Source organism: Toxotes jaculatrix, chromosome 20, assembly GCF_017976425.1.
Source record: "Toxotes jaculatrix isolate fToxJac2 chromosome 20, fToxJac2.pri, whole genome shotgun sequence".
Taxonomy (NCBI): Eukaryota; Metazoa; Chordata; class Actinopteri; family Toxotidae; genus Toxotes; species Toxotes jaculatrix.
The window spans coordinates 6,448,882-6,472,924 of NC_054413.1; the positions used below are offsets into that span (position 1 = coordinate 6,448,882).

Below are 24,043 nucleotides of genomic sequence, written 5' to 3' on the forward strand. Positions count from 1 at the left end.
TTGGTCCTTCTGTCCAGCAACAAAGAAGATGAATTATTTCCACATTAGATGTAAATATGATACAGTTGTATGTAAAGATTTGGGTGCTCCTTAGACAAATTACATCTTTTGTTGACTTTTGAAATGGAAAGTAAATATAACCACTACCACCAACAGATAAGCCCAATAGATAACTAGAGAACAGATAAGCCTGACTTCAAATGTTTGTGCACTGTTGCTTTTTATTTCATGAACACAAAATAGAAAAAATATTAAATTGTACTTGTGGCATGTGCATAAGTTTGGGCACCCAGCTTTGCGGTGTTCATGTCAGGGACCTGTCAGGGCCACTGCAAAAGCTTCAGCTTAAGCTGCTAGAAGAAGTTTATTGAAGTCTGCTTTGTCCTGTTGTAAAAGCCAGGCTCATTTCACTTTCACTTTCTTGACTGACTGACCAAATTTAGCAGAATCTGTAAATATGGCACTGGCTGCCACACAACCCCAAAGCATAATATTTACACTCCCATGTTTAACAGTTGGCAAAGGGGTTAAATGCTGATTTAGTACATGCACATTTCACAATTACTGTTTTTGTTTGTTTTTAGTTAAAAAAAAAAAGTAACAGTGCAATAGCATTTGAAGAGTGGTTCATTTTTTAATGTACGTTTGCTGTAGGGTTTGTATTAACTTCTTTTCACTGCAAAAATCAACAAAACCCGATTTGCTTCAATTTGCATGCTGTGTTTGGGTTGGTAGGTGTGGTACTGATGTGCCCTTAAGTAACACGAAGAGTTCGATCTTGCAGCATTGTTTCCCTTGAGGATTGGGGTCTAATCGATAAGAGTGATTTACTACAGGATACATATAATCATGTGTACAACTATGACGCCACTGTAGGGGACTGGGTTACTCTGGTTAAGAAACAACACTGTAACACAGACCATATTACATGGGCAGTGATTTGTCGCCACCAAGTGGCAGAGGAAGCGAACTACAATAAAAAAAAAAAACAAAGGAAAAAAGAGAGACACGCATGACGTCGTGACGCAGAACGTCGCAACGTAGGACGCAGTGACGCACGCAGGCGACTTTATCCAAATTTGCGCGGGTTCGATGTTGTTATGGGTTGCTGTTGTTTGGCTGTCGCTGGTTTACGAATTTAAAACTAAAAGGTAATAAATCAAGCTGTTGTTACGTATTTGATACTTTTATGATTATAAGGCGCAATACTATCGGTAGCAACAGACAGAGTGGGATTAACGCTCGCTAAAAACACTTTAAACGTTAGCGGCACACGGGCTGTCATTTGTTGTTTTGGTACTCTCGCAGTAACGTTAGACAGCTAGGTTAGCTAGAATAGCATAAAGAATAATTAACGCGACTTTGTGTTTTTTCATCGCAGGTTCACTGGAAATCTTCGAGTCGAAAGCCGCGAATATGTCCAAGAGAGAGGCATTTTTAGAAGCCGCTTGTAAGGAAAATGTCGAGGACTTCCGTAATTTTATCCAGCTTCACGTAAGTAAACTCCGAAATGAGATAAGCAGCGATCACATCCTTCGGAAATTCTTTTCATTTTAAAAGCTCTTGCTCTCTTATTCCTAGAGAAATACACACACCTCCTATTACAACGCTATACAATTCAAGTGCACCACAAACTCGAAAAATAACCATTAAAATGAACCAACACCTCCTTTTAACATGAAAATCATGCAGGTGCGTTCTTTTCCGCATTTCTGTTATGTTTGACTACACCAGTTTAAGTGTGTTCTACGTGCGTTCTCTTAGTTTAATGAATTAATTTGTTTTATAAAATAAGAAAAGGCTACACACTTTACCAGAGGCCAACGTTATGTGTGAATCTCTCATTCTGCATTTGTTGTAAGTTGTAAGAAATCAGTTGATATTTTACCTGGTGGCTGGTTGTCAAAAGTGGAACTGATTTATTTCCTGTCAATCATCTTCTACTGGGGAAGAAAGTGCAGAGTTTAAATATAGAATTGTTTTGTAGCTGTCAGAACTGATATCTGTATATCTGCCCCCCTCCTGTCTGTGTTGTTGAGCAGAAGGACAAAGCGGAGCCCTTCGATGTGGAGGAGGTGGTGCAGGAGATGCCCAGAGACCAGAGGGAGGCTCTGTGGGGAAGACTGGCCTCGCTCCTTCAGGACGTCCTAGAGGAGTTACCTCCCGAGCGCTGGGCGGAGGACAGAGAGGAGGGCATGGAAGTGGAGTCAGCTAAAGACCCTGTGAGTTTAACAGAGTTGTAGCATAAGCTTTCAGGCATTACACTTACTTGTTCAGGTTCTGTTATTGCCATATTACTTTTTGAAACACACAGACTAGGAGTGTGCAAATAATTCCTGGCACTATCCCAGTGATTTTTGATCTTTTTGTGATATTGATGCCAAAGGATTTAATGTACAAACAATGCATTAACCACAAACCAAATATTTTTGCTTGCATTACTTTTCTTTCAGAAACATGTCATGGCTGTGGTGGATGGCATCACACTGGTGACTTTAGTGTCTGTAAAGCTTTTACAAGATGGTGACACCTACAGTGTCCTTCTGGAAATTGCACACAAACTTCATGGTGGGTGTTCTTGCTCATTTTCCTCTCTGCAATCTGCTGCTCTCTATTTTAAAATGACAGCTGGTATTTTGGTCTACACGATGTTAGTCTCTGATTTCTCCGTGTGTCTTTCCCTCAGTTGTTCTGGTGTCGCTGCCTGTCTCAGAGGTACCTCTGCAGCTCCATATCCATACGCTGTGCGAGGCCTGGTGGAAGAAGGGGCTGAAAGAAAAAGAAAAGTTTGGCCGCACTGCTTTTCTCATCTCTTTGCAGAAGAGCTTCATTTTGAAGAAAGCGGTCAGTATATGACCTCCGTTATATGTCACCTCAGTCTGTATTGGGACTTAAGCATGTGTTTTAATCATTAAGCTATATTTTCTTTTCCATGGTATTACAAGAAATATTTCCTCATAAGTATTTCTTAAGCATCTGTTAAGCTCTAGAAGCTTAAAAGGACTTGGGGATTAGGAGCCTAAAATTATTTAAGTATAACACTTTCCCATGTTGTGTCTATTGGCAGGGTGTTGAGATCCAGAGACTCTGGAGTCTCCATGATGTGCTTTTGAGCCTTGACTACACATCAGAGGACAACAAGCAGATAATTGACTTGTTGCTTCAGTGTTTTCACCGTCCTGTTCACATCAGACATGACGACGTGAGTAGAGTGATATTCAGCCACAGTTTGTGTTTGCGTGAGTCATTGTTTTTTGTTGTTTTGTTTTTTTTTTGTGCTGTTGCAGCTTTTTCTTTGAGCTGTCAGCCTGATTGATGTTTATGTTGTCACAGGGAAAGCGATTCCTGGTGTTTCTTTTCAGCTGGCACGTCAACTTCATCTGGGCTATTCATGGCACCATCAAAAACCAGTTGGAGTTTTATAGCAAGTAAGAAGCCTACTTTAGTCTGTTTAACAGAGGTTAATTTCCTCCTCATGGTACTACCTATTTATTTGTTTTGTTCAGGACCACGACTACTCAAATTACCGAGATCTACTTCAGAGCATGGAAGAAGGCTAGCGGGGACTTCTTGGAGCAGATTGAGAGCTCGTGCATTCAGGATTTTATGCAGTGTGCCATCTTCCTTCACAGAGCATCTCCTGTCCATACCAAAGTCAGACAGGTAGACTTATTACCCATCTGCTTTAAATACTTTTTTCCCCAGTATTTACAGTTATCGAGTGCATAGTACACTGTTTAATCTCTAATTTCCTTGCTTCTTTTTGCAGATCATGAGCTATTTCCACTCACGGAAGGGCTGTCACAAAGTAGACAAGATGCTCTATAATCTCTACAGGCCTATTCTCTGGAAAGCTTTAAATGTACGTAAACAGATTTTGAAATACATTCGGGCTAGTATTTCATTATTGTATTTTAGTCTAACGTGTTTCTGTTTGATTTGTTCAGGCTCCTAACTTCGAGGTACGTGCAAACGCCACTTTGCTTTTCACTGAGGCCTTCCCAGTCCACGACCCGGATCAGAGCAATGAGAATGTAGATGAGAACATTCAGAAGCAGCTGGATACAGCAATGGTGAGAACCACTCAAACCATTCAACCATTATTTGTCATGAGTTTGAGAATCTAAAACCACCACCTGTCTGTTATCCACAGGGGCTCCTCGAAGACCCTCACCCAACTGTGCGCTCCAATGCCACACTGGGGGTCTGTAAGATCCTGGCTAAGTGCTGGGAGCTTCTACCTCCCACAATTATCACAGACTTCCTGAAGAAGCTGGTTATGGAGCTGGCAGCTGACGCCAGCTCCCCTGATGTCCGTTGTTCAGTCTTCAAGGTAGGAAATTTAGTTTCTCTCTGTTCCGGATGGTAGAGTGTCCTGGAAAATGAAGACACATGGAGACTCCTGGAGTTAAATTGTGACTTTGAAATCCTTTCCAAAGATCCAATCCAAGATCTTTGATGAGGACATGTTTAACAAACTGGCAGCAATGAGTCAAGTTAAATAAGAAATTAAAGTAATCAGGAGTTCTTTTCCAAATGATGCCAAATTAGGGGAGATTATTGTCACTGCAGAAAGAATTAGCACGGCTGGTGTTATTGGCAGTAAACAGGATATTTAATGACTTGTGGTTTGTGCAATGCTTTTCCCAGTGTCTGACTATCGTCCTGGACAACGCTCTCAGCCATCCACTACTGGAAAAGCTCCTGCCCACTCTCAAGTACAGCCTTCATGATAACTCGGAGAAAGTCCGCACAGCTTTCCTTGACATGCTTATCAAGGTCAAGGCAGTGCGTGCTGCCAAGGTACAGCATGTGTATGGTTTTTTTTTTTATTATTATGTCGTTTAAAAAGTCGTCAAGTTCTTATCAGTGTTGATTTTGTCATGTGTGAGTATCACAGCTTTCAAAATGTGTCTCTTGGCTTAGTAGAATTATAGGAGCTTTTAAAGCTGGCTTGACACCCAATAGACCCCTGTGGACTGGGAATGCAATTCAGCCAAATTGCATTGAGACACAATTCAGATACAAAATGCCTGTTAATACCAGGCGTAAAAGGAGACTGCTTTTTTTTTCCCCCCTTATTTTTTCTCCTTGTGTGCCACTCTCCAGTTCTGGGACGTGTGCAACATGGACCACCTGCTGGCCCGCCTGGCTATTGATTCCCACTCGGTCTCCAAGCGTATTGTCGATCTGCTCTTCAAGTCCTTCTTCCCCGTCAACGAGTCGGAGAGGGAGTGGTGCTGTCGGTGCATCACCCTCATCCAGATGAATCCGATGGCTGCCAGGAAGTTCTATCAGCATGCTTACAAACACACGGCCCCAACTAACATAAGTAAGTGCTCTGCATAGGTTATTGAAACAGTTAGTTTTTGAAACCCTTATTAAAGACTGGCCTGAAGAATAAATTATTGAACGCACTGATAATGTTAGTCCAGTTGCCATCTATAATTTAATCACTTTTGCCCTTGTTGAAAAAAGTATTTCTTCTTTTCCAGTAAAGCTGATGTTGGCCATTCGCCGTGTTCTGAACAACTGTATCCAGACTGACTGTGACCTGACTGACATTAATGACAGCAACAAGGAGAACAGCGCAGTAAGAGACGCTCATTGAAAATCATTTGTTTTATCAAACCAACACTCAGATATGCAATTAACAGCTGTATAAATCTATAGAAAAGAGAGAAACACAGAAAATCCTCACATTTGAGAAGCTGACATTTTTTATTTAGAAAATAACACAAAGATTGATCCATTATTAAACAGTCAATTTATGGACTAATCTCTTCAAGCCTAACTTTGTCTGTTTGATCATAAAAACCAAAAACCATTAATGATGTGATAGAATGTGTTTGCTGTGTGTCTGAGTTTATCGAAACTGAACCCACATTTTGATCTCAGCAGGCTGCACTCGTTACGCTGGGGAAAGACATGGCTGTTGTGTCCAGTCTGCTGGAGGTCGTGGTCATCCTGTGGAGAAGTGTCGGGAAGGCCCTGAAACAAAATGAAGAGGCCCAGAAGTACACTTTTGCCAAGTTTGGAAATGTCATGTCCAAGTATTTCCAGGCCTTTGAGGTATATCAGCTGTACAGTGTTGTATTATTGTATTTTTCCTCACTTATTCAGTTACTTTTCCATGAACAAGTGTAACAGTAAGAATTTGTTGATTTGGTTTTCAGGATGACCGATGCACCGTTCCTCTCATACAACTGGCCTCATTTATGCCTCCAGCTGCAGTTCCAACATTCAGGTGAGCAGTAAAACATCTCTGTCTCAGTCTCATTTGACTTTTCACATTTTATGTCCATTCTTCTTTTCTCTTTTATTGACTTCGTCCTGTCCAACCTTTTTCCCTCACCTTGCTGTCTCATTCCCAGCTGTGGCGTTCTGTCCAGGCTGAGGAGGATGGACCAAGGAGCTGTGCCAACACAGTACGGCCAGCTGTTAGACTGCGTCTGTAGCTGGGGCCAGGCCGCTGACATCCTTGAGCTCATCACTGACTGGCTCACCGAGGCTCTGCCCAAGCAAGGGGTCAGTGAATACAATATCAAGAGTTTGAAATTGATAGGAAGGGCTAAACATTTATTATATGCTTGACAAATTGATTTCTCATATTTTCATGAAAAGAAAGAGAGGTTTAATCCAGACACACATTCCTTGTAGCTCTTTTGTGAAAGTTGTCCTCCTGTCAACTTTAGGAGAAAGCAAACGCCAATCGAAAGGTGCGTATCCAGGAGACGACGGAGGCCAAGCCAGACCTGGCAGTAGCTTACCTGGATTACCTTTTCAGCCACACGTCAACACAAGAGAAAGTCCTGGCACTTGGTCAGAGACCAATGAAGCAGCTCCATACAGTTCTGGGAAACTGGAAGGTGTGTTTCATCTTTCAATAGTATTACATCTCAACAGACCAGAGTCACCCTACTGTATGATTACTGTGTTTCCTCAGATAGAGGATTTAGTCTGTGATATTTGTCTCAACAGTCGGTGCTGTACACTCACCTCAGCTCCACCTCGGAAGACCCTAAAAGCCCCAGTCTGGAGACTGCACTGAAAGCCTTCATGTTCCACGGCCGGCTCGGTGCACATTTGCAACATAATGTGAGTTTCTTATTTCGCTTGCATTTTTCCTTTGTTCTTCTCATTGTACTTTTTAGTTCATTTCCAAAGGCATGTTTCCTGTTTTCCAGTGAGACTTTGCCTCATATTTATACATTGGGTGGTGCTCACATCTGTGAAAACTGGCATTTGATCAGAACTGACAGATACCCTGAATTAAGATATTGGAATTTGCATCAGGAGAGTTGGATCAGCACACCCCTATCTTGAATTACAAAAGGAGGTTAAAGAAAAAAGACAAATCTTTTGCTCCTTTCTTAGGCATCAGAGGGCCGTGATTACCTGCTCTCCCTGGAGCATGTGGCAGCTTGGGTTGCTGAAAGGGTGCTTCCCTTCCTGGCTAAAGGTACCAGCGACGATGGGGAGGATTCAGAGAAGTCGCCGTCATTGGCTACGCAGATAACTGAGGTGCGCTCTCCTGTTACTCATGTATAACCACACAGCTTTGAAAAGCCAGTTTATATGCTGGGATCTTCAGTTTTCAGATGCAGACTTGAAACTGGAAAACATCCACTAAAAGTTGATTGAGCCCAAACAAATATGTATTGGGCATACTCTAAGTATCTGCCGAGTCTTGCCAGACTACAATTAGTGAAGCTGAAATGACAGTAAACACCAGCATTTCGTTTGGGCAAGAGGGGAAAATGTGTGTGGTCTCCATTAAGGGAGATGGCAGCACATTTCCGATATACCTGTTGTTGCTGTAAATCAAAGAGGTTTTTGATTTGTGAGCAAATTATATCATTATATGTCTTTCACCACACAATCAGACCAATACTTACATAATCATCTTAATATCGATGAACCTTCTGTGGATACTAAACATAATAGTGAAACCACACTGAGATGATGCCTGTGGAGGATGTGGATGAAATGAATGGATGGATGGATGCTTGTGAGTGCATTTGTACTTTCCTAAAATATTTTTGCAGTCAGATCATCTACACGCATCGTAAAGTCAATCCGAGCAAGATCGTTTCTCTGCAGGCAATTTCGGGCTTTTGGCAAATTAAATCCAATCTCCTTATTCATAAATTGCCAGTTTAGATTTTTGTCTTACCCTTTTATTTGCCAATACATGGTCTATACCGATGCTATAGATAAAAACACAGAGCTACGCTGTTATCCAGAACATTAAGCTTTGTGGAGCCTCTTTGCCGCCTGCTTCCAGGACTTTCAGTTCCGCTCGGTAAATTTAGACTCCTCATAGATTGTTCTGCTCCAGTCCACACACACTCTGTACTGTACATGCCTCCTCCTGCTCATACTGCCATATTAAAATGGGTTTATTTCCTTATTTGTGCCATTATTCTCAGCCTGTCACCACAAGGCTGCTGCTGCCATCAAACTGAAAAAAAAAGCCTTTGTGTGTTTCACTGCCGTTCTTATTCGTGTAGTGCTGGGAGATCATGTGCGGCTTCTACATGCCACCGTCTACCAACAGAAATGAACATTATACTGAAATGTCTTTCCCCTAAGCCGAGGTGTCGCCTCTGTTTACTGTTGATTTTCAAAAGTGTCCCCTTTGTGAGAGTGAGACATTTTTCTTCATTGTGATGGTGATGCATTTTACCAGAGCTTCCTGACAGTGTGCCGAGATGTTTTGCTAGTGGGTTTGGGCGACGAAACGTTCAAGGGTCAAATCCTCCACCTGTGCTCGCTCATCCTCCTCTCAGGTGAGTGTTTCAAATCTTTGTTGAGGTGATCTACAAAACAAAAAGGGCCCATATGCTCCACTTATAGGAGTTTTAAATTACAAATAGACCATGATTTTTAACAGAACGTGAAATTAATTTAATTTCAAATAGTCCTCTTGCTTTATGTTTCCTTGCCTGAATAAACATCTTTCCTTTTTGTTTTCAGACGCAGGCTACCTCTGTATTCCTGCAGTGCTGCCAATTTTGAAGGAGGTGGCAGACACTTATGTACCCGAGGGCAACAGTCAGGCTGAGGAAAATCAGGAGGATGCAACCGCTGTCATCCTGGGTGTGGTGGCCAACATCTTCCAGAAGATTATAGAGCTCTTAGCTCGCCGCCTTAGGAAGGAACCAGAGGAGGGAAAACAGGTACGCTGAGGTTTGCTGTTGTGATATTTTTTCCATTTTTTTGTATTTAATAGGTGTACTTGTTGTTTTACAAAAACCTTGCTTAGCTCTTAATTAATCTTTGATGCCCTCTACACTGGCTGTTTTCTTAGTGATTGTCAATACAACAGGAACATGTTTAGTTTGTTGTTAAAAGTGCATCTACCGTAAAATTGGCTCTAAATAACAGACCGTCAGTCTTTGCAGGAGTCAGCTTCCCAGCACTGTTCATCTTGCTCGGTTAAACTGATTTCCTGTGTCTTTGTGCCCTGATTGTAGCTGTGTCAGTCAGCTGTGCCTGGTCTGACAGACTTCCTCCAAGTGGCACAAGCCTGGGACAGAGCACCTCTCAGCGGGGTCTTTTCCACTATTTTTGCTGTCATCATCGTGGAGAAGAGACATTTACTCCAGAAGGTATGAGCTGGCAGAGCACAGCAGCAATCTCAGATGTCCTGAAACTGATAAGGAGTTGACTTGCCGAATGTATTCTTAAACAAATTAAGTAAGGGAATATTTTATCAGGATACTTAAGTTGTCATTCTGGATTGGATTGAAGTATTAGTGTCAGCTGCTGTGCTTGTTTTTTTTAAAAGATAACCCATCCTGAAGAGGTGATCACCCCAGAGTCAGTGGAGGACATGCCTCCTCTGTCCAGCATCCTGCTGTCTGTCATCCTTAAGTCACCATCTGTCAGCAGGTAAATATTGTCTCTTTTCTCTAACTTGGACCAACTTAAACTTACCAGACCTGACTGAGCATAACCTCATCTTTTCTGATCTTTTTGACAGGTTACACATTTACTTTTGCTTTATAAATTCAAGACCTAAACATAATTAACACTCAAGGGTTTAAAATCATTGATTGTCTGTTGATGTGGGCTTCCTTCAGGGCATTTTTGACAGAGGTCTGCTTATCTCTGGACTCAGAGGCCATCAGCAGTCTGAATGAACTGGCTGCTGTCCTGCACATCTTGACTGTCATCAAACACAGTGAGTATTCTTGCTGAAAAAAGTCGGTTTAATTAACTCAGATATATCAGGTAGTTTTTCTTTCTGCTGATAAAGATTTATTACAGTTTGTTAGACATCAAAACGTTGTCGATGTTCTGTAGCGGGACAATCTAAAGCAGGCTTGAAGAGCGCAGCCACATCTGTCCAGCAGCAGCTTCACAAACATGCAGTCGCATCTGTAGACAGCAGAGACATCCAGGGGTAAGTAGAGGGGAATCAGTTGGTTCAGATGTTTTCTTTATAAATACATATATATATATTTAGAATTTTGCTAAATTGTTAATTGATTTTTGGTGTTTGAGCTGTAATGTTGAAGCTTTTTATACTTTTTCCTCTACAGGGTTATTTTTGAATCTTCTGTGAAGACCTTGAATGAAATTCTAGCTTTATAAGTTCCCTCCTTGAAAAGAAAAAGGGGGCTTATGCTATATATAAGGTTTGTGTTAGGCTTGTATTTTCACTGAGTGGCATTCTTTTTTAAAGCTTTCTCTCTCCTCAGCTCTGTCCTCCACTTATTCTATATTTTTTTAAAACAATTTCATATAAATTGCATTTATTATTTTTTTTCCAAGCTTCAGTATCAGTGTTTATATATCTGTTGGTCTGTCAGCATTGTAGGCTGTCATGTGCTACTAATAAGAATAAAACATAAAAGTGTATCAATCAACATAAAGTTGATGTTTATTTCTTCCAGCAGTTTGCCAAATAACAACCCAGTACAACCAAGCAATAAAATCTCTCACCTCTTTTAAATCCTAACGGGGAATGGTGCCATTTTAAGAATTCTGTTTTCCTTTTACTTGAAATAGAACCTACCTCAGAGTTTTACAGTACAGTGCTTCGGTAATGTACCTCGTTCCTCTCTATCACTGCATTTAATGTATTTTTTTTAGTACCGAATATTCTTAAAATGTCAATTTATGCCATAATATGTTGTGTCCTTCATGAATCTAAATTGGTGATAGACTAACGATCAAAAGTTTTATAGTCCTGTGAATAACCTGGTATTCACAAAGGTGAGTGATCAATTTCATAGAAAACAGTTCTTTCTCGGATTAAGAAAGGGGTTAACTAATACTTTTCCTGCAGCAATGGATGTAAATTAAGTCATGAAAATGATGTGATGTGCATCCCCGAAATGTTTTGATCATACATACCACGGCATAAAATAACTTTAAAGATAAAAAAAATTCATTAAATAAAGTGGTGGAAAGAAATAAACTAGCACATAGTTTGAGGCAGAGTAGTCATACATTACACTGTAAATCACGGGATATATCACGGGTTTTACACAATAGTTGAATAACAGTTTTATTTAAATGTACAGTGACATTTTATTCTATAGTTTTCCTATTATGGCGTTTTTGTTGCGATATGTTGTCATGTGTTCCTCATTCATCTAAATGTGGAGCAGTATACTTCCAATCAGATTGATAAATCTGAACTTCCTTTCTTCTTCCTTTTCTTATCATCATCATCGTGTTTTTGTGTTGCCTGCATAGCTTCCGGGCTGTAGTCATTCAGTACTCCTGTCTCCTCTTCCTCCTCATCCATCCATCCATCCATCCATCCATCCATCCCTCCGTCCGTCCGTCCAAAGCGCTGTTGCATGCTGCACACATCATCCCTCCTCACCATGTGTGTTTGACGTCAGAAACTTAGGAGGGGCTCCTCCGTGGAGCTGGTTGCTGTTTGTGGTGCTGAAACAACGCCTGTATTGTGTTGCCATTTAGCGAATTTCTTCCTCTCTGCGCTTCTCCTCTTTCTCATCTTTGCCTCCTCGATCATGTCTCTTTAGCCCGAGTCTCTTGCGAGCAGCTCACACCTGAGTCGGCGTTAAAACATGCTGTTTTAGCGGAGGTGCGCGATGGATTAGTAGTACTGTGTTAGGCAGGAGCGGTATGGATTCACCGTGGTGTCCCATCCTCTTCGCTGCATTGGCTGTCAGCCTCTGCTCCTCACCTGCCCTCGGTGACAGAAAATTTGGTAAGAAATTGTGTTTCAGTTTGTTTTATCGTTATTGTCCAGAACACCCTTTTCTTTTTTAAGTGTTTCATCTTTTTACAGGCTGCCCGTGCTGCTATATTCACCTGACTGTCTCGGTTTGTCCGGGTGGTTTATGCAAACATTTGCTCTCTTTGCAAAAGTTCAGAAAATGTCCCCAGCGAATAAGCTCTTGTAATGCTCGAAAGTGCATATCGCCTTCATTTAACAATTGCTAAAACTTGTGTTTGTGCTTTGGTGCTGCTGATTGGGTGAAATCTGAAGAGCCAACAGGAAAAGTTACATAATCTGTCAGGCCCTATGGATAAAATGTTTGCTCACACTTAATACTTGTCTCATGACCAGTGTTCTTTATCCTAATTGCTAGTCTCATCAGAACATGCACAGTTATACTTATCACTGTAAAAAAAAAAAAAGCCAAGTATAGCATTTAATGAATTTTACACTCAGACTGACACGCACACACACAACTATAACGATGCACTAAATTTCATATGACTGTAATAGTTTCTGTGCCCATAAAACTACTCAACACATACCCTTAAGGAGCATGCAATTTTAAATCCAGTTAAATATTTAATAATATCCTATGCCTCCTCAGGAAAAGACCATCTTTCATACAGCCCTGTTTCATTTTCAGACTTGGCCGGGTTGTATTTTCATTACCCTTGATTTGCTCTTCCAGCCCTGCCTCAGACACTACACTGTAATTTGAAAAAAGTATGGCACATGTCCAAACCATGACATATTAGAGAAGCCATTGAGATAATTGCGTCCTTTTGTCAAGACAGAGATTAAAGGATTAATTTTACTGCTTCAGTAGTGTGTTACTTCTAAGAAGAATCTCATCAGTTACCGCCTCCAATTTACACTTCTAATCACACTCACTGGTCCAGGATCAGCAGTCAGAACACATGACAGTATAAACTTTATAATGAGCAAGAGGCAAATATAGGTCTCAGACTGGTACTCAAGCTCTGTGATGATTCATACAGGCACCAAGCAGCATCATATTCTTTATATTTAGAACAGGAGGGTGTCCATCCTTTTTTCATAATGCGTAATATGCACACACCATCCAGCATGCAGTTTCCTATTTTATAATATATATGTGCATGTAATCTCTGCTCTTCTAGGCTATTAGACTGCAGAAATAATATAATAAGGCCAGAACTAGCCATTTTCTTCATGGGGTTTTTCTCCCTGCAAGTTGGCTAATTTATTCTTAGAATACTTGTGAATGAGGCAGTGCCTATTCCCCAAGTGCATTCCTCTCATTGAATTTTCAGTATGTTTTTCTGTGTGTGTGGAAGAGGTCTCCATTGTCAGAGTGTGGCTGGGAGTTAGAGACGATTATTGTTTTTAATGAGTCCCACTGCGGATTACGCTGTGTCATTGGAAAGCTTTGGATCAAGGTGTGCTGGAGGAATAATGTAGCTCCCTATATTTATATATCTATAACTATCTATCTGTATGTATGTATGTATGTATGTATTTTTACATGTGTATGGGTGTGTGTGTGTTTGTGTGGGAAACACAGAGATAGCATGCTTTGTGTGGGTGTGTAAGTTCTGCGTGTCTGACAGCACACAGACGGGGAAAAATAAGTCTGCAGCTGCATGCTCTAATTATGAAATGAAGTGCTGTAAAACAGTGGTGTGAATTTGGCCCCATGCATATGACTAGGAACATCTGAACTTTTCAAATCTAGTCTTTTATTTAGATATTTTGAACTACTGAATGAACTTCAGTCGAGTTCACAGAATTTGATGTTTTAAATTGTATATTATATAAACCTAATCATTTCAAATTAATTTATTATGTTCATAAACTTTGTTTTCACAGCATGAATTGATGTCAGTATAAATATTAATAGTAAATAGAAAGACTCTAAGCAGAACAGAGGTACATTTAATCCCTTTGAGCTAAAGTTTATTTTTAACCAAGAGAGCTGAGAGACCGTACACTTACCGTAGCAGGAACTAACACCAGAGGCGGTTTTGAGTACTTCAGCAGGTGTTTATATGTCTGTGTGTGGTCTGTCACTGCGAGCGTGTTACAATAAGATACAGTCTTAAAACTTTACAGTTGTGTAGTTGAGGTCAAAATGAAGGCACAGTTTGACGATGGGTGTGGTCCAAACAAAGGGGGCGGGAAGTAGAGGGGTGGGGAGCAGGGACAGGGCCATTGGCCCCCGCACTTGATGCCCCTGGAACACATTCATTTTAAGATGTGGATCGCTGTATCAGTCATTCCCATCCACTCTAAGACATCCGTTAAAGCTAGAGATCATCTTGTGATTGGATCACACCTGCCAACAAGTTGATTTTCTGGCACATGTGTATTCAATAGTCATTACCAGGCTGTACAGTGTGGCTGGTGCTGTTTTTACCTTATGAGTCTGTGTGTGTCATCATTGGTAATTTGGCAGGTGTCTGTCTGTCTGTCTGTGGAAGAAAGTTTGTCACTGCAATTGTGTCGCAACTGTACGAGATGCAGTCACAAAACTTTACAGGTGTGTAGTTGAGATCAAGATGAAGGCTGAGTTCGAAGATAGGTGTGGTCTGGCCCACCGGTACTGAGGACTCATGTCATTACCTAGTAATGATTACTGAGTTCTCCTGGGTCGGAACGTCAACATGTCGATAGGCGTCTCATCTGATCTAATCCCATCGCTAGTTTTCTTAATAAAAGAATTAGTTCACATGGACAGGAAAGCTGAAAGAACACATTTTTGTGTTTCCCCTGAAGATGGTCCAAAGGCAGAGTTCAGCAGCTCTATTTTCTAGGCCTTAATCAGCCTCAACAGGCATAAAATGAAGGCATTTCACGTTTTCTGTCTGCTGCACAGAGAGCTGCCGGCCTGAAACCTTAAAACCATTTTTCTCAATTTCACTCCTTCTGTACTTGATGCTTTCTGCCTTTGTAGAGCAGCATAGTATAGGTCACATCTGTCACATCCTCACATGGTTGAGATTTGCTCTAACTCTTTGAGGATGGCATAAACAGCAGTAAAATATTAAGACATGCTGTTTGGCCACTGTGATCCTATCATGACGTCTGTGCGGTCTCTTCTAAGGGCGGGGGGTGCAGTGCTCTGGTCTTCCAAAGAACAGGAGTGGTCATGGATGGGTTAACTCACTTTTCCTGTGCTTTCCTGCTGAGGTGACTCACAAACCAGCCTTGAGTCCACGCCTTCAAGCGAAGCACAATTTAAAGCCATGCCTGAGAATTAGCCAAAGGGTGGTCTTCCTACCAGTGTGACAAACTATACAACTGTTACACATGAAATATGAAGTGAACCCTGGCTGTGAACCCAGAGTGTTTCTTGACTTATAGGAGATAAAAAAAAAAAAGGATGTAATTGGCATGTATTTCTCCACATGGAGTTCAGAGAAGTTAAGCTTTATTTTAAGAGTGCAGGAAGATTAATGCCCTGTTTACTCTAAGTTAGAAGCACCATCATTTGAATAATGAATTTATTGACTACTGAAGAAAGTCTTGCCAATGGAAAATTTGCAGAAATTGATTTTGTTGCGCATTAACACTCTAGCGCCTTGCAATCAGTGTTGCTATCAGACATGTTGTTAAAATTCATTTCAGCATCTCTGTTCTGTTTGCAGAGGTTTGTTTGTGTCCTGAATCCCGATAACTACCACTGAAAATCCCATAGTTTGCTAACTAGACTGGCAGCCTCTTCTCCTTCTGCAAGGTCATGTTTTATTTGGAAGATAAATGTACTTGCAATAAGTTTGCTGAACAAATACTGAATCAATTAAAAAAAAAAGAAGCATCAATGTAATAAGTAAAAGTTATGAATAGCTTTTGGGATTTAATAAAGGAAAATATATCAATCCAGCTCTTACCAAGGTGTTAGCATGATTCTAATAATGCATTCACAAATCTAGCCGGAACATGGAGATCAGACTGAGCACAGAGTTTAACATTTCTCAAGAGTGAGACTGCATGAAAATGAAAAAATGAATAATAGCTCAGGCATCTTGCCATATTGATTGTTTCATTGCCAAAGCCTTGTGTATTATTTGCAACTGGCTTTAAAGGATTCTTTCTCAGCTCTCCTAAACCCACTATATAGAAACAACTCTCTTCTACACCAAAATTAAGGAGTGTTACAGTATGCGTTGATGTACTGAGATATGTGACAGGGTTGCTTATCTCCAATACGTACATGAAGACATTGTCCTCTAAGGCTGTGCTGCTGGGTCTTTTCATTACGGCTGGCTATCAGCAGCGATCGCCTAATATACCCAGACAAGTTAGATTTGATTCATAGGCTGCTGAGCTCTATCTATTTTGCCATAGGCCTCTGTCACACCGTAGATATCAGAACTGAGTGGTGATATCAAATATCTTATAGTGGTTATAAATCATCTGAGAGGATTGAAATGTGCAGCGATATGAGGATAGATATTTTACAACAGTGTGGATTATGAACTTGGTATATATCCAGGTGAGAATAGGCTGTAGCACTAGAAGTGGTTTGTTTTCATCCTATACTGTATGTCGTGTGGTTTGTGTTGTCTTATTATTTCCTGAGTTGCTAGGACACTCTGTCCCAGGGGACCAGTTATTTCTATGAGGTTTATGCTGGGACCAAGCTTACTATAGTTCACAGAAAACAATATTCTACAGGGTATTAAACAACATTTTTAGTTACCCATAACAAGAGTAAACTAATGAATGTGAAAGAAGGGAACTGTAAGAAGTAACTGCAATTCTAATACTTCAAATCCAAGTTATATAAATAAAGACAAAACATGAATAAGTTTCACATGTAGTCTATTGATCATAATAAGAGCATAGTGTAAGGAGAATACGAGTGGACCACAGCCATGCTAAATGCCTTGTGAGGCTGTACTTACCAAATGCTAACATCAGCATGTTACATCAACTGTCTAAACACATAATATGCCCCATTCAGACACCAGGTCAGTATGCCTCCACACCAGCACAAGTAACAAACTTCATATTATAAAAGTGGAGACGTTTCTGAGTAAACTTAATTTCTAAAACTCTGCCTGAATCCCCTCGGAAACCAAATCATAATTAAAGTAAAAACCGATCCACCTATAAAAACTGCCAGAACTAATATAGCACTGCTCTGATATCTGTCACAGTCTCAGTAAAGGTTGCAGTGTGTTTCTCTTATCTCTCAGGATGTCTGAGTCATCGTGACTGAACTGGTAAAGGGTCAGTTTGAAGGAGCAAGCATCGGCCTTCAGTTCAGATTTTATTGACCCTTTTGATGAGAAGCCTTTCTAGAATTCACTAAAGGCTTTGACTCATCCAATAAATGGCAAAGTATTTATTGAATGAGATTTTATTGTGCAGTGCATCCCCTCTGTGCACATGGCTGCGCAGGATGGTTAAATGAGCATTTGGTGTGTTATTTGCAAAGCCTGTTTTTCCAAATTAATAAGCTCAACAGCTGCAGCATTCAGTATGAGTGTAATTGATCTAACATTAGGATTTTCTGCTGTCATCTGTTGTTCAAAGTAATATATGCCTATTCAATCTTATTAATAAACATCATACAGTGTTATAAACAACCTCCTCTCAGCTGCACTGAACCAACGTACAGCTGCTGCTGCCTTGTTTGTAGGGGTTCAGTTTCACATGAATTGTGGACTGATAAGCTATTCAAGTGTTGCTGTATTTTACATTGCTTGGGAAAATTGGATTTTCTGGTTTTTAGTTAATTTCAAAGTTGCACAACCTTCAAAGTCTAAGCACTGATTTTCAGCAAAAAAAAAAAAAAAAAAAGACACAAAGCGGGCTGTATATTCCTGGCTTGGGAAGCTGCCACGTCTGGTATGGTAACAGACAAAGTGCAATGTTTCTTTGTGACTCAACAGATGCTCGGAGGAGTGTGTTGGCTTTGGATGGTTATTGAGATGAGGGAGTGAGCGCAAAGTGGCTGGCTGTGCTTCTGTGTCTTTCCCGACAAATATCAGCGGCTCTTGAGAGGAAGGAAGTCAGAATTGTGTCAAACAGGCGTGTTGAGGCAACCCATCTCGTTAGTTTCTCGTCCTGCTTTGGTTCAAGGTGAACCCGGAAGATATTCTGGGTCAAGGAGGAAGAGTGCCACCAGAGAGGCAAGGAAGGTTAGGTTGCTTTCTTCAGGGGAGGAGTGCTCTTCTTTTATACTCAAATGTACAAATGTAGAATTCAATTACATTTCAAGAGGCTTTTTACTCCTTGTCGACTGGTGTAACAAAATGATGCATTTACCCTACTATGTAAAAACGTTTTTCCCACTTGCACATCTTGTACATAACAGTGTGTGCTCCTTGTACTTTCTCACCTCACCATATACCTGATCCTCACACCCATGTCAGTGTGAAAACATCCCAGGGTATTGAAAGGAGGATTGAATGTCTCTGTTAGGCCTTTTCACGACTGTTTCATTCGGTTCAAATGAAATGGTGTGGGTAAAGGAATCAGTCTGAAGGTCACCTCTGTGTTGTAGAGCCAAGATTTATAATGAGGACAATAACACCGTAATGAGGATTCTGAAGGCTGCGAGTTCAGCACAAGAATTAATCTATACTATCTCAGCTGTGATTAAAGCAGTAATGTGTCTGCTTCGTCTTAGGGTGATGCTGATTAATACTCAAACAAAATGACTGCTGGGGGGAGGCAAGGCAAAGGAGAGATGCTGAAAATCTAATGGGAGAGGCATGCTCCTAGTTTTCTGTCTAACTGATATGACTGCTGTCATCTGTGAAGTGCATTAGCGACATTTTTCCTCCACATTTGGCTCAGATCCACCAACATTTGTTTGTTTTGCAGCACTCCACACCCAGCTGTAATGAAACAGGATGTTTGCAGCATTATTCAAAAACTACTAGTGTGATTGGCTGGCAATACTGCTGCACTTTGCCCCGTTCCCCCCCCATATTTTTTCCTGCTGTAACATTACCTTGGGAGGCAGCTTAGATGGCTTATGGCTTGGTGAAAAAGGGAGGAGTAACAGCTTCATATTATGTTGCTCTGTGTCTGCTGGATGTGTAAACTGGAAACTGTATGCTAACACATTTGCAGCAAGTGACAAAAACAATTAAGTGATGCATTGATTTAGTAAAATCTCAAACATCAGGTATTGTGACTACTTTTCCGTTCACCTGAATATACAGTAGGTTTCACTTTATTCAGACAGACTAATGCTGATAATCAGTGTTGATAATCATCTTACCGTAGGGTGATTATCATAATATCAGAAGATCTGTTAAGTCAATTCACTGCCACACATATGTAGGGTAAGAAAGGGCAGGCTGAGATTAAATGGTGCCAGTTAGATTAGGACAGAGATTTAATCAGCTGGAGGGAAGGTCTTCATACGTAATGTTGTTGATGATATTATTGGTAAGAATCACCCATTAATCTCATGCTTTTGCTTTAGCATAAGGAGTGGTCTGAGCAGGTAGAAATAGCCCTTGATCTGCATAAACACAACCTCAGGTGCTCCACTCTACAGGTGTTGCAGCTGAACAGCTTCATTTGAAGCTATAAAATTACCAAACAGGAACAAGAATGTTATTTCAACTGGCACTCATAAGAGTTAAACCTTTTACTTCATCTGGAGGACTAGAAATTTCCCTCTGGGCCAGGTTGTGTTGGTTCACTTTGAGCTCCTCAGCACATGAAGAAAGAGGACGTTTAGCTGTTTGACTTGCTCTGGTTCTGCACTTCAACACCCAATCACACCTCAGAAGAGGGGAGAAAATCAAATGTCTGAATCATTCAGCGCAGGTCAGGGAAAAGGTCAAGCCTGCCTATTTCTGGGTCCTCCGTTGCCGCAGTGACACTGCCATCTTTAATTCATGGCCGCTGTCTGGGCTGTCGCCTGGAGCAGGCAGCTGAGTGACTGAGAATGACCTGCCTGCCTAGGAATTCTGAGAGAAATTCTCTGGAAAGTGGGAGAGAAATGTGTTTGGTTACACTCCTCTGGATGTCAGGTGGTTTCATGTCAGGTTCCTTCTTCAATCAAAGTGACCTCAAAGGCCCCTGACTTCCTGCCTCTAGCTCCTACTAATTATTCATATTGTGAAATAACTTTAGATTTATTCTCTGATGCGCTGCTTTTGCCTCAAAGGAAAAGTTTAGCATTTTAGGCGGTACGAAAATTAGATGATTTCATTGCATTATTTTTATTATTTATTGTCATAACCCATATGGTTTTCCCTCTCTTCTTGACACCTGTTCACAGCATGTACTGGAGTGCTGTCATTTTACAGTATTACTTGGTAAAATCCTTGAGAAATGCAATTAAAAGCTAGCCTGGTTTTGTCGAAAGGTAACCACTCAAGCGTTTGAATGTTTTTTTTTTTTTGTTAACCTTTGAACAGAGCCAGGCTAGCTGTTTCCCACTGTTTCCAGTCTTTATGCTAAGCTAAGCTAACCGACTGCTGACCATTTTTTGTAAATTACAAAAAAAGAAACCTCAACAGTTATGTAACCCTATGCACTTTTGTGGTGTGAAAATTAATTATTCGCAGTATGACTCACCCCAGGAAATTTGGTTTCCCGGTGAAATGTAGGTCCACAAAATGCCATGATCTTATTTAAACATCTGTCATAACAGTGTCCTGCTGAAGATAGTGATAAGCTGACCATAGCTGAGTTGCTGACATGTGATGTGCAGCTTTTGTCAAGAACAGACCTTTTGGAGCAGAGAAAAGCTTGGAGCCATCTTTAATTTTAGAAGGAGAGCGCCTTAATGACACAAGCTGTTTGAGTCTGCGGACATGGTGTCAAGCTGATGCTAATTTGCTTGCAGGTGATGTTCTTCTCTGCTGTCCCTGCTCCAGCCACGCTCCCTTTTCAATTCACTTGCACTTTTATTGCCGTCGTCACCCGCTGCACTGTTCTGAAATGGCTTTTTTGGCTGACAGTACAGGTGCGTGTGTGTGAGTAAAAAATGAGTCAGGTGTCCTTGGTCGCAGCTTATAATTATAATAAAAGATATGCTGGTGGCCCCAGAGATTAAATGAAGTATGTCCTAAACTGCAGCAGGCTCTGGGAGTGGCTGTCCTCGCTGCCAGACTCCCAGCATCCTCCTTGGCCCCTCACACATCACAGATGGCATCCCGGCACTGGCCAACCACCTGTGAGGGAAAGCAAACGATCAAGTCTCTGACTTCTTGTTCAGCCTTGGGTTTAGCCTTATCGGGACATATTTAATGTTCCAGGCAAGGTCATCCAATCACAGCCAAATGTCTGAGACAGTCTCAACCAGTTCCTCCACACTTAAATCTGCTCTGAGATGTGTAATGGATGACTTGATAATGCACAGGTGGAGATTATCTGAGAGATTAATATGATTATGTCATTTTCTAATGAGAGACTCTCAGTCATTCCTATGTAGTTGTTTTTCTTTAAATGACTTTAAATGAGTGTTTCCCTTTAAAAATGCTCCTCTCTGATTTCACGCCCCTGAGGTGAGACACCCATGCTGTTATGTCCCTAACACGCTGTGTAACTGAGATTTTACCTGAAGGTGAATTGTTTATGGGTGCGTGTGTGTCTCTGTGTATGTGCTGCTCCTTTCTTACTTATACAGTGGATGCACTTGCTGCCCTCAATATAAGTCAGTTGTAATAAGGCATTCAGGGGGCATCATAGGAAAGTGTCTCTGTGCTACAGAGTTGTGGATTGGAGGGGCCTCGATCAGGTTTATGCCACAGGTTCATTTTTCTGCATGCTAACATTAGCTTCAGGAGGAGCTTTTATGCAAACTGCTGAGTGCACTGCAGATAATTAACAAAGCCAGACTGATGAGACTAAATTCTCTAAGATCTGTAGGATAGTATTATAGTGCAGTATCTCCCACAGTATAATACAGGCCACTAACTACCACTGTATCATGTTAAAAACTGTGAACTGACTCACTGCATTCGTTGACCTTCTGGTTTTTCCCTGCATACTGTATTTGTAAATTAGGTCACACAGTGCCTATTTTGGGAGGGAAAGCTACTGCACACTCAGAGCACCTGTAGTTAGCTCACGCCTAGTGCTGCTGCTGACGATTACTTTCATTATCGATTAATCCGACAATCATAATTTCCCAGAGCCCAGTGTGACATACTGGAAGTGCTTGTTTTGCTTGGTCATCAAATAGTCAAAAATATTCCACTTTTCAATGATTTTGCACAAGATAGAAAAGTAATGGTCACATTTACAATGGAAAACAAAACTCTGCATTTATTGAAAGCAAATAATCCACAACAGAGCACACTCCTCTACATCACATCCCACTGAGACTGTACTTGCCTTGACAGTCAGTTTCCCTTTGATGAGCTGCGTGATTGATTTGTGGTGAGGTTGACATGGCAACAGGGCATCATCACTCACAGCGAGTGAAGTTAAGATATAGCCTGGACATTTTTTTTTTCACCAGCTTTCTTCCTCAGTCACGAGTCTAGTGTCCTTTTTTTTTTTACGCCCGAGGTAATCAGCAGCATCCACTGTGATTGCATTTTAATTAAAAGGCGCCATTTTAATCATCTCTGGCGTGATGTCGGAGAAAGGGGATGTAGCGTTATCAATCCTATGTTCCTGCCTATCACACACATCCACATGCACACGGTCACGCACGCAAGCACACAATGTCTGACTAACTATGCTTGGCTGGATGCTTCATTAAATGGAAGGTCGTAATTAATATTGAGAGCTGACAAGGCCTCCCAGAGAACTCAATGAATTAAACAGGGAAGTGATGAAGAGGTAAAGTTGAATGGACTGACGCTAATTGCAGAGCGATGAGATGCATGGTCAAGAGGGAGTGTGGGGCTCTTCCAACTCCAAGTGCCTGCTCTATACAAGTTTGGTCTTATGTCTTCTTGAAGTGATCTCTAAGCTAAATCTAAAATGCTTGGTAAAAGAAACGTGGTACCTAAATATGTTTTACTGTCACGTGTGATAATGTTCTTTTTTTTTATCATATATGTACAAATGCTCAATCATGATGAAAAAGCTTGAACAAGTTAGTTTTTGTTACCTTTGTTTGAAAAGTGACTTAAATGATTAATCAGTTGTCAAAGTAGTTGCAGACTAATCAATTAATAGCCAAATTGCTTCTGCTCTAATTAACATTTCTCATTGGAAAGTCAGAAGTGTCAGTCCACATTAAATCTGTGTTATTTTTCTCTGGCCATTAGGGGGCAGTGCAAAAAGCTGTAAAAACAAAACTGACATATTATCATCTTATTAAGTTAGTATGGCAAACTTGTTAGCAAAGTCGTGCCTATTTATCTATATGGAGCAACATTAGCATCGATTTGGAGTTGTGTTTGTATCTGTGGAAGGACACCACGGTAAAGATTTAGAAAGAAAATTCTGAAGTTTAGGTGCAGTTTTCAATCAACAGAAGTATTACAGAGTGGTTGTAGTTGCTTGCAAATGTAGCTGAAAAAGACAAAAAAAAAGTAATATGGTTGGTAGGTAGGGGGGCCTTTAGGCTATAATCTGTCCATTAAAATGAGGGATGTTCGGAGAGTATAATGAGTTGCTAGAAAAGACATTTGTGGTCTTGGTTTTCAAGCAGTAAGCTGTTGGAGTTCAGCTCAGGACATTCTGCCTTTTAGTTTTGTTCTAGGGAGCTGAGAGACCTTCCAGCTCTGTGATGATGCCTCACTCTACATCATTAGATAGCCATTTTGGTGACATATTGAAGTCATTACCTCCTAAGGTGTAATTTCATGAAATGTGCTCTCCACTTCTAAACAAGCTAGCTGCATATTGTGTCTGTATAATCAAGAGCCAACGCAGGTTAGCCTTTTATAATTGCAACAGAATAATGATGCAAAT

The 24,043-nt window shown here is 40.8% G+C and overlaps 2 protein-coding genes across 3 annotated transcripts in view; both read left to right on the top strand.

The window, feature by feature from the left end:
* The first annotated feature begins 1,055 nt into the window (after positions 1-1,055).
* ncapg2 (non-SMC condensin II complex, subunit G2) lies at positions 1,056-10,871 on the top strand. Of its 2 annotated transcripts, none has more exons than XM_041065260.1 (27): positions 1,056-1,151; positions 1,382-1,494; positions 2,043-2,222; positions 2,454-2,568; positions 2,687-2,844; positions 3,068-3,202; positions 3,334-3,428; positions 3,507-3,663; positions 3,770-3,862; positions 3,948-4,073; positions 4,154-4,333; positions 4,651-4,803; positions 5,110-5,332; positions 5,496-5,593; positions 5,899-6,072; positions 6,177-6,247; positions 6,375-6,528; positions 6,696-6,869; positions 6,982-7,098; positions 7,378-7,524; positions 8,693-8,792; positions 8,980-9,182; positions 9,480-9,614; positions 9,794-9,897; positions 10,089-10,189; positions 10,312-10,411; positions 10,551-10,871. In XM_041065260.1, the coding sequence occupies exons 2-27, from the start codon at positions 1,417-1,419 to the stop codon at positions 10,600-10,602; spliced, it is 3,423 nt and encodes a 1,140-aa protein (XP_040921194.1). In that variant the 5' UTR covers positions 1,056-1,151; positions 1,382-1,416; the 3' UTR covers positions 10,603-10,871. The 2 variants fall into 2 exon arrangements, with proteins under 2 accessions (XP_040921194.1, XP_040921195.1); XM_041065261.1 differs by having other exon boundaries at positions 5,902-6,072.
* Positions 10,872-12,108: 1,237 nt separating this feature from the next.
* Positions 12,109-24,043, top strand: part of ptprn2 (protein tyrosine phosphatase receptor type N2) — a 110,734-nt gene continuing 98,799 nt past the window's right edge. The window contains exon 1 of the mRNA XM_041065954.1: positions 12,109-12,196. Within this exon, the coding sequence (XP_040921888.1) occupies positions 12,112-12,196 (85 nt within the window). The 5' untranslated portion in view covers positions 12,109-12,111. The remainder of the gene's footprint in view (positions 12,197-24,043) is intronic.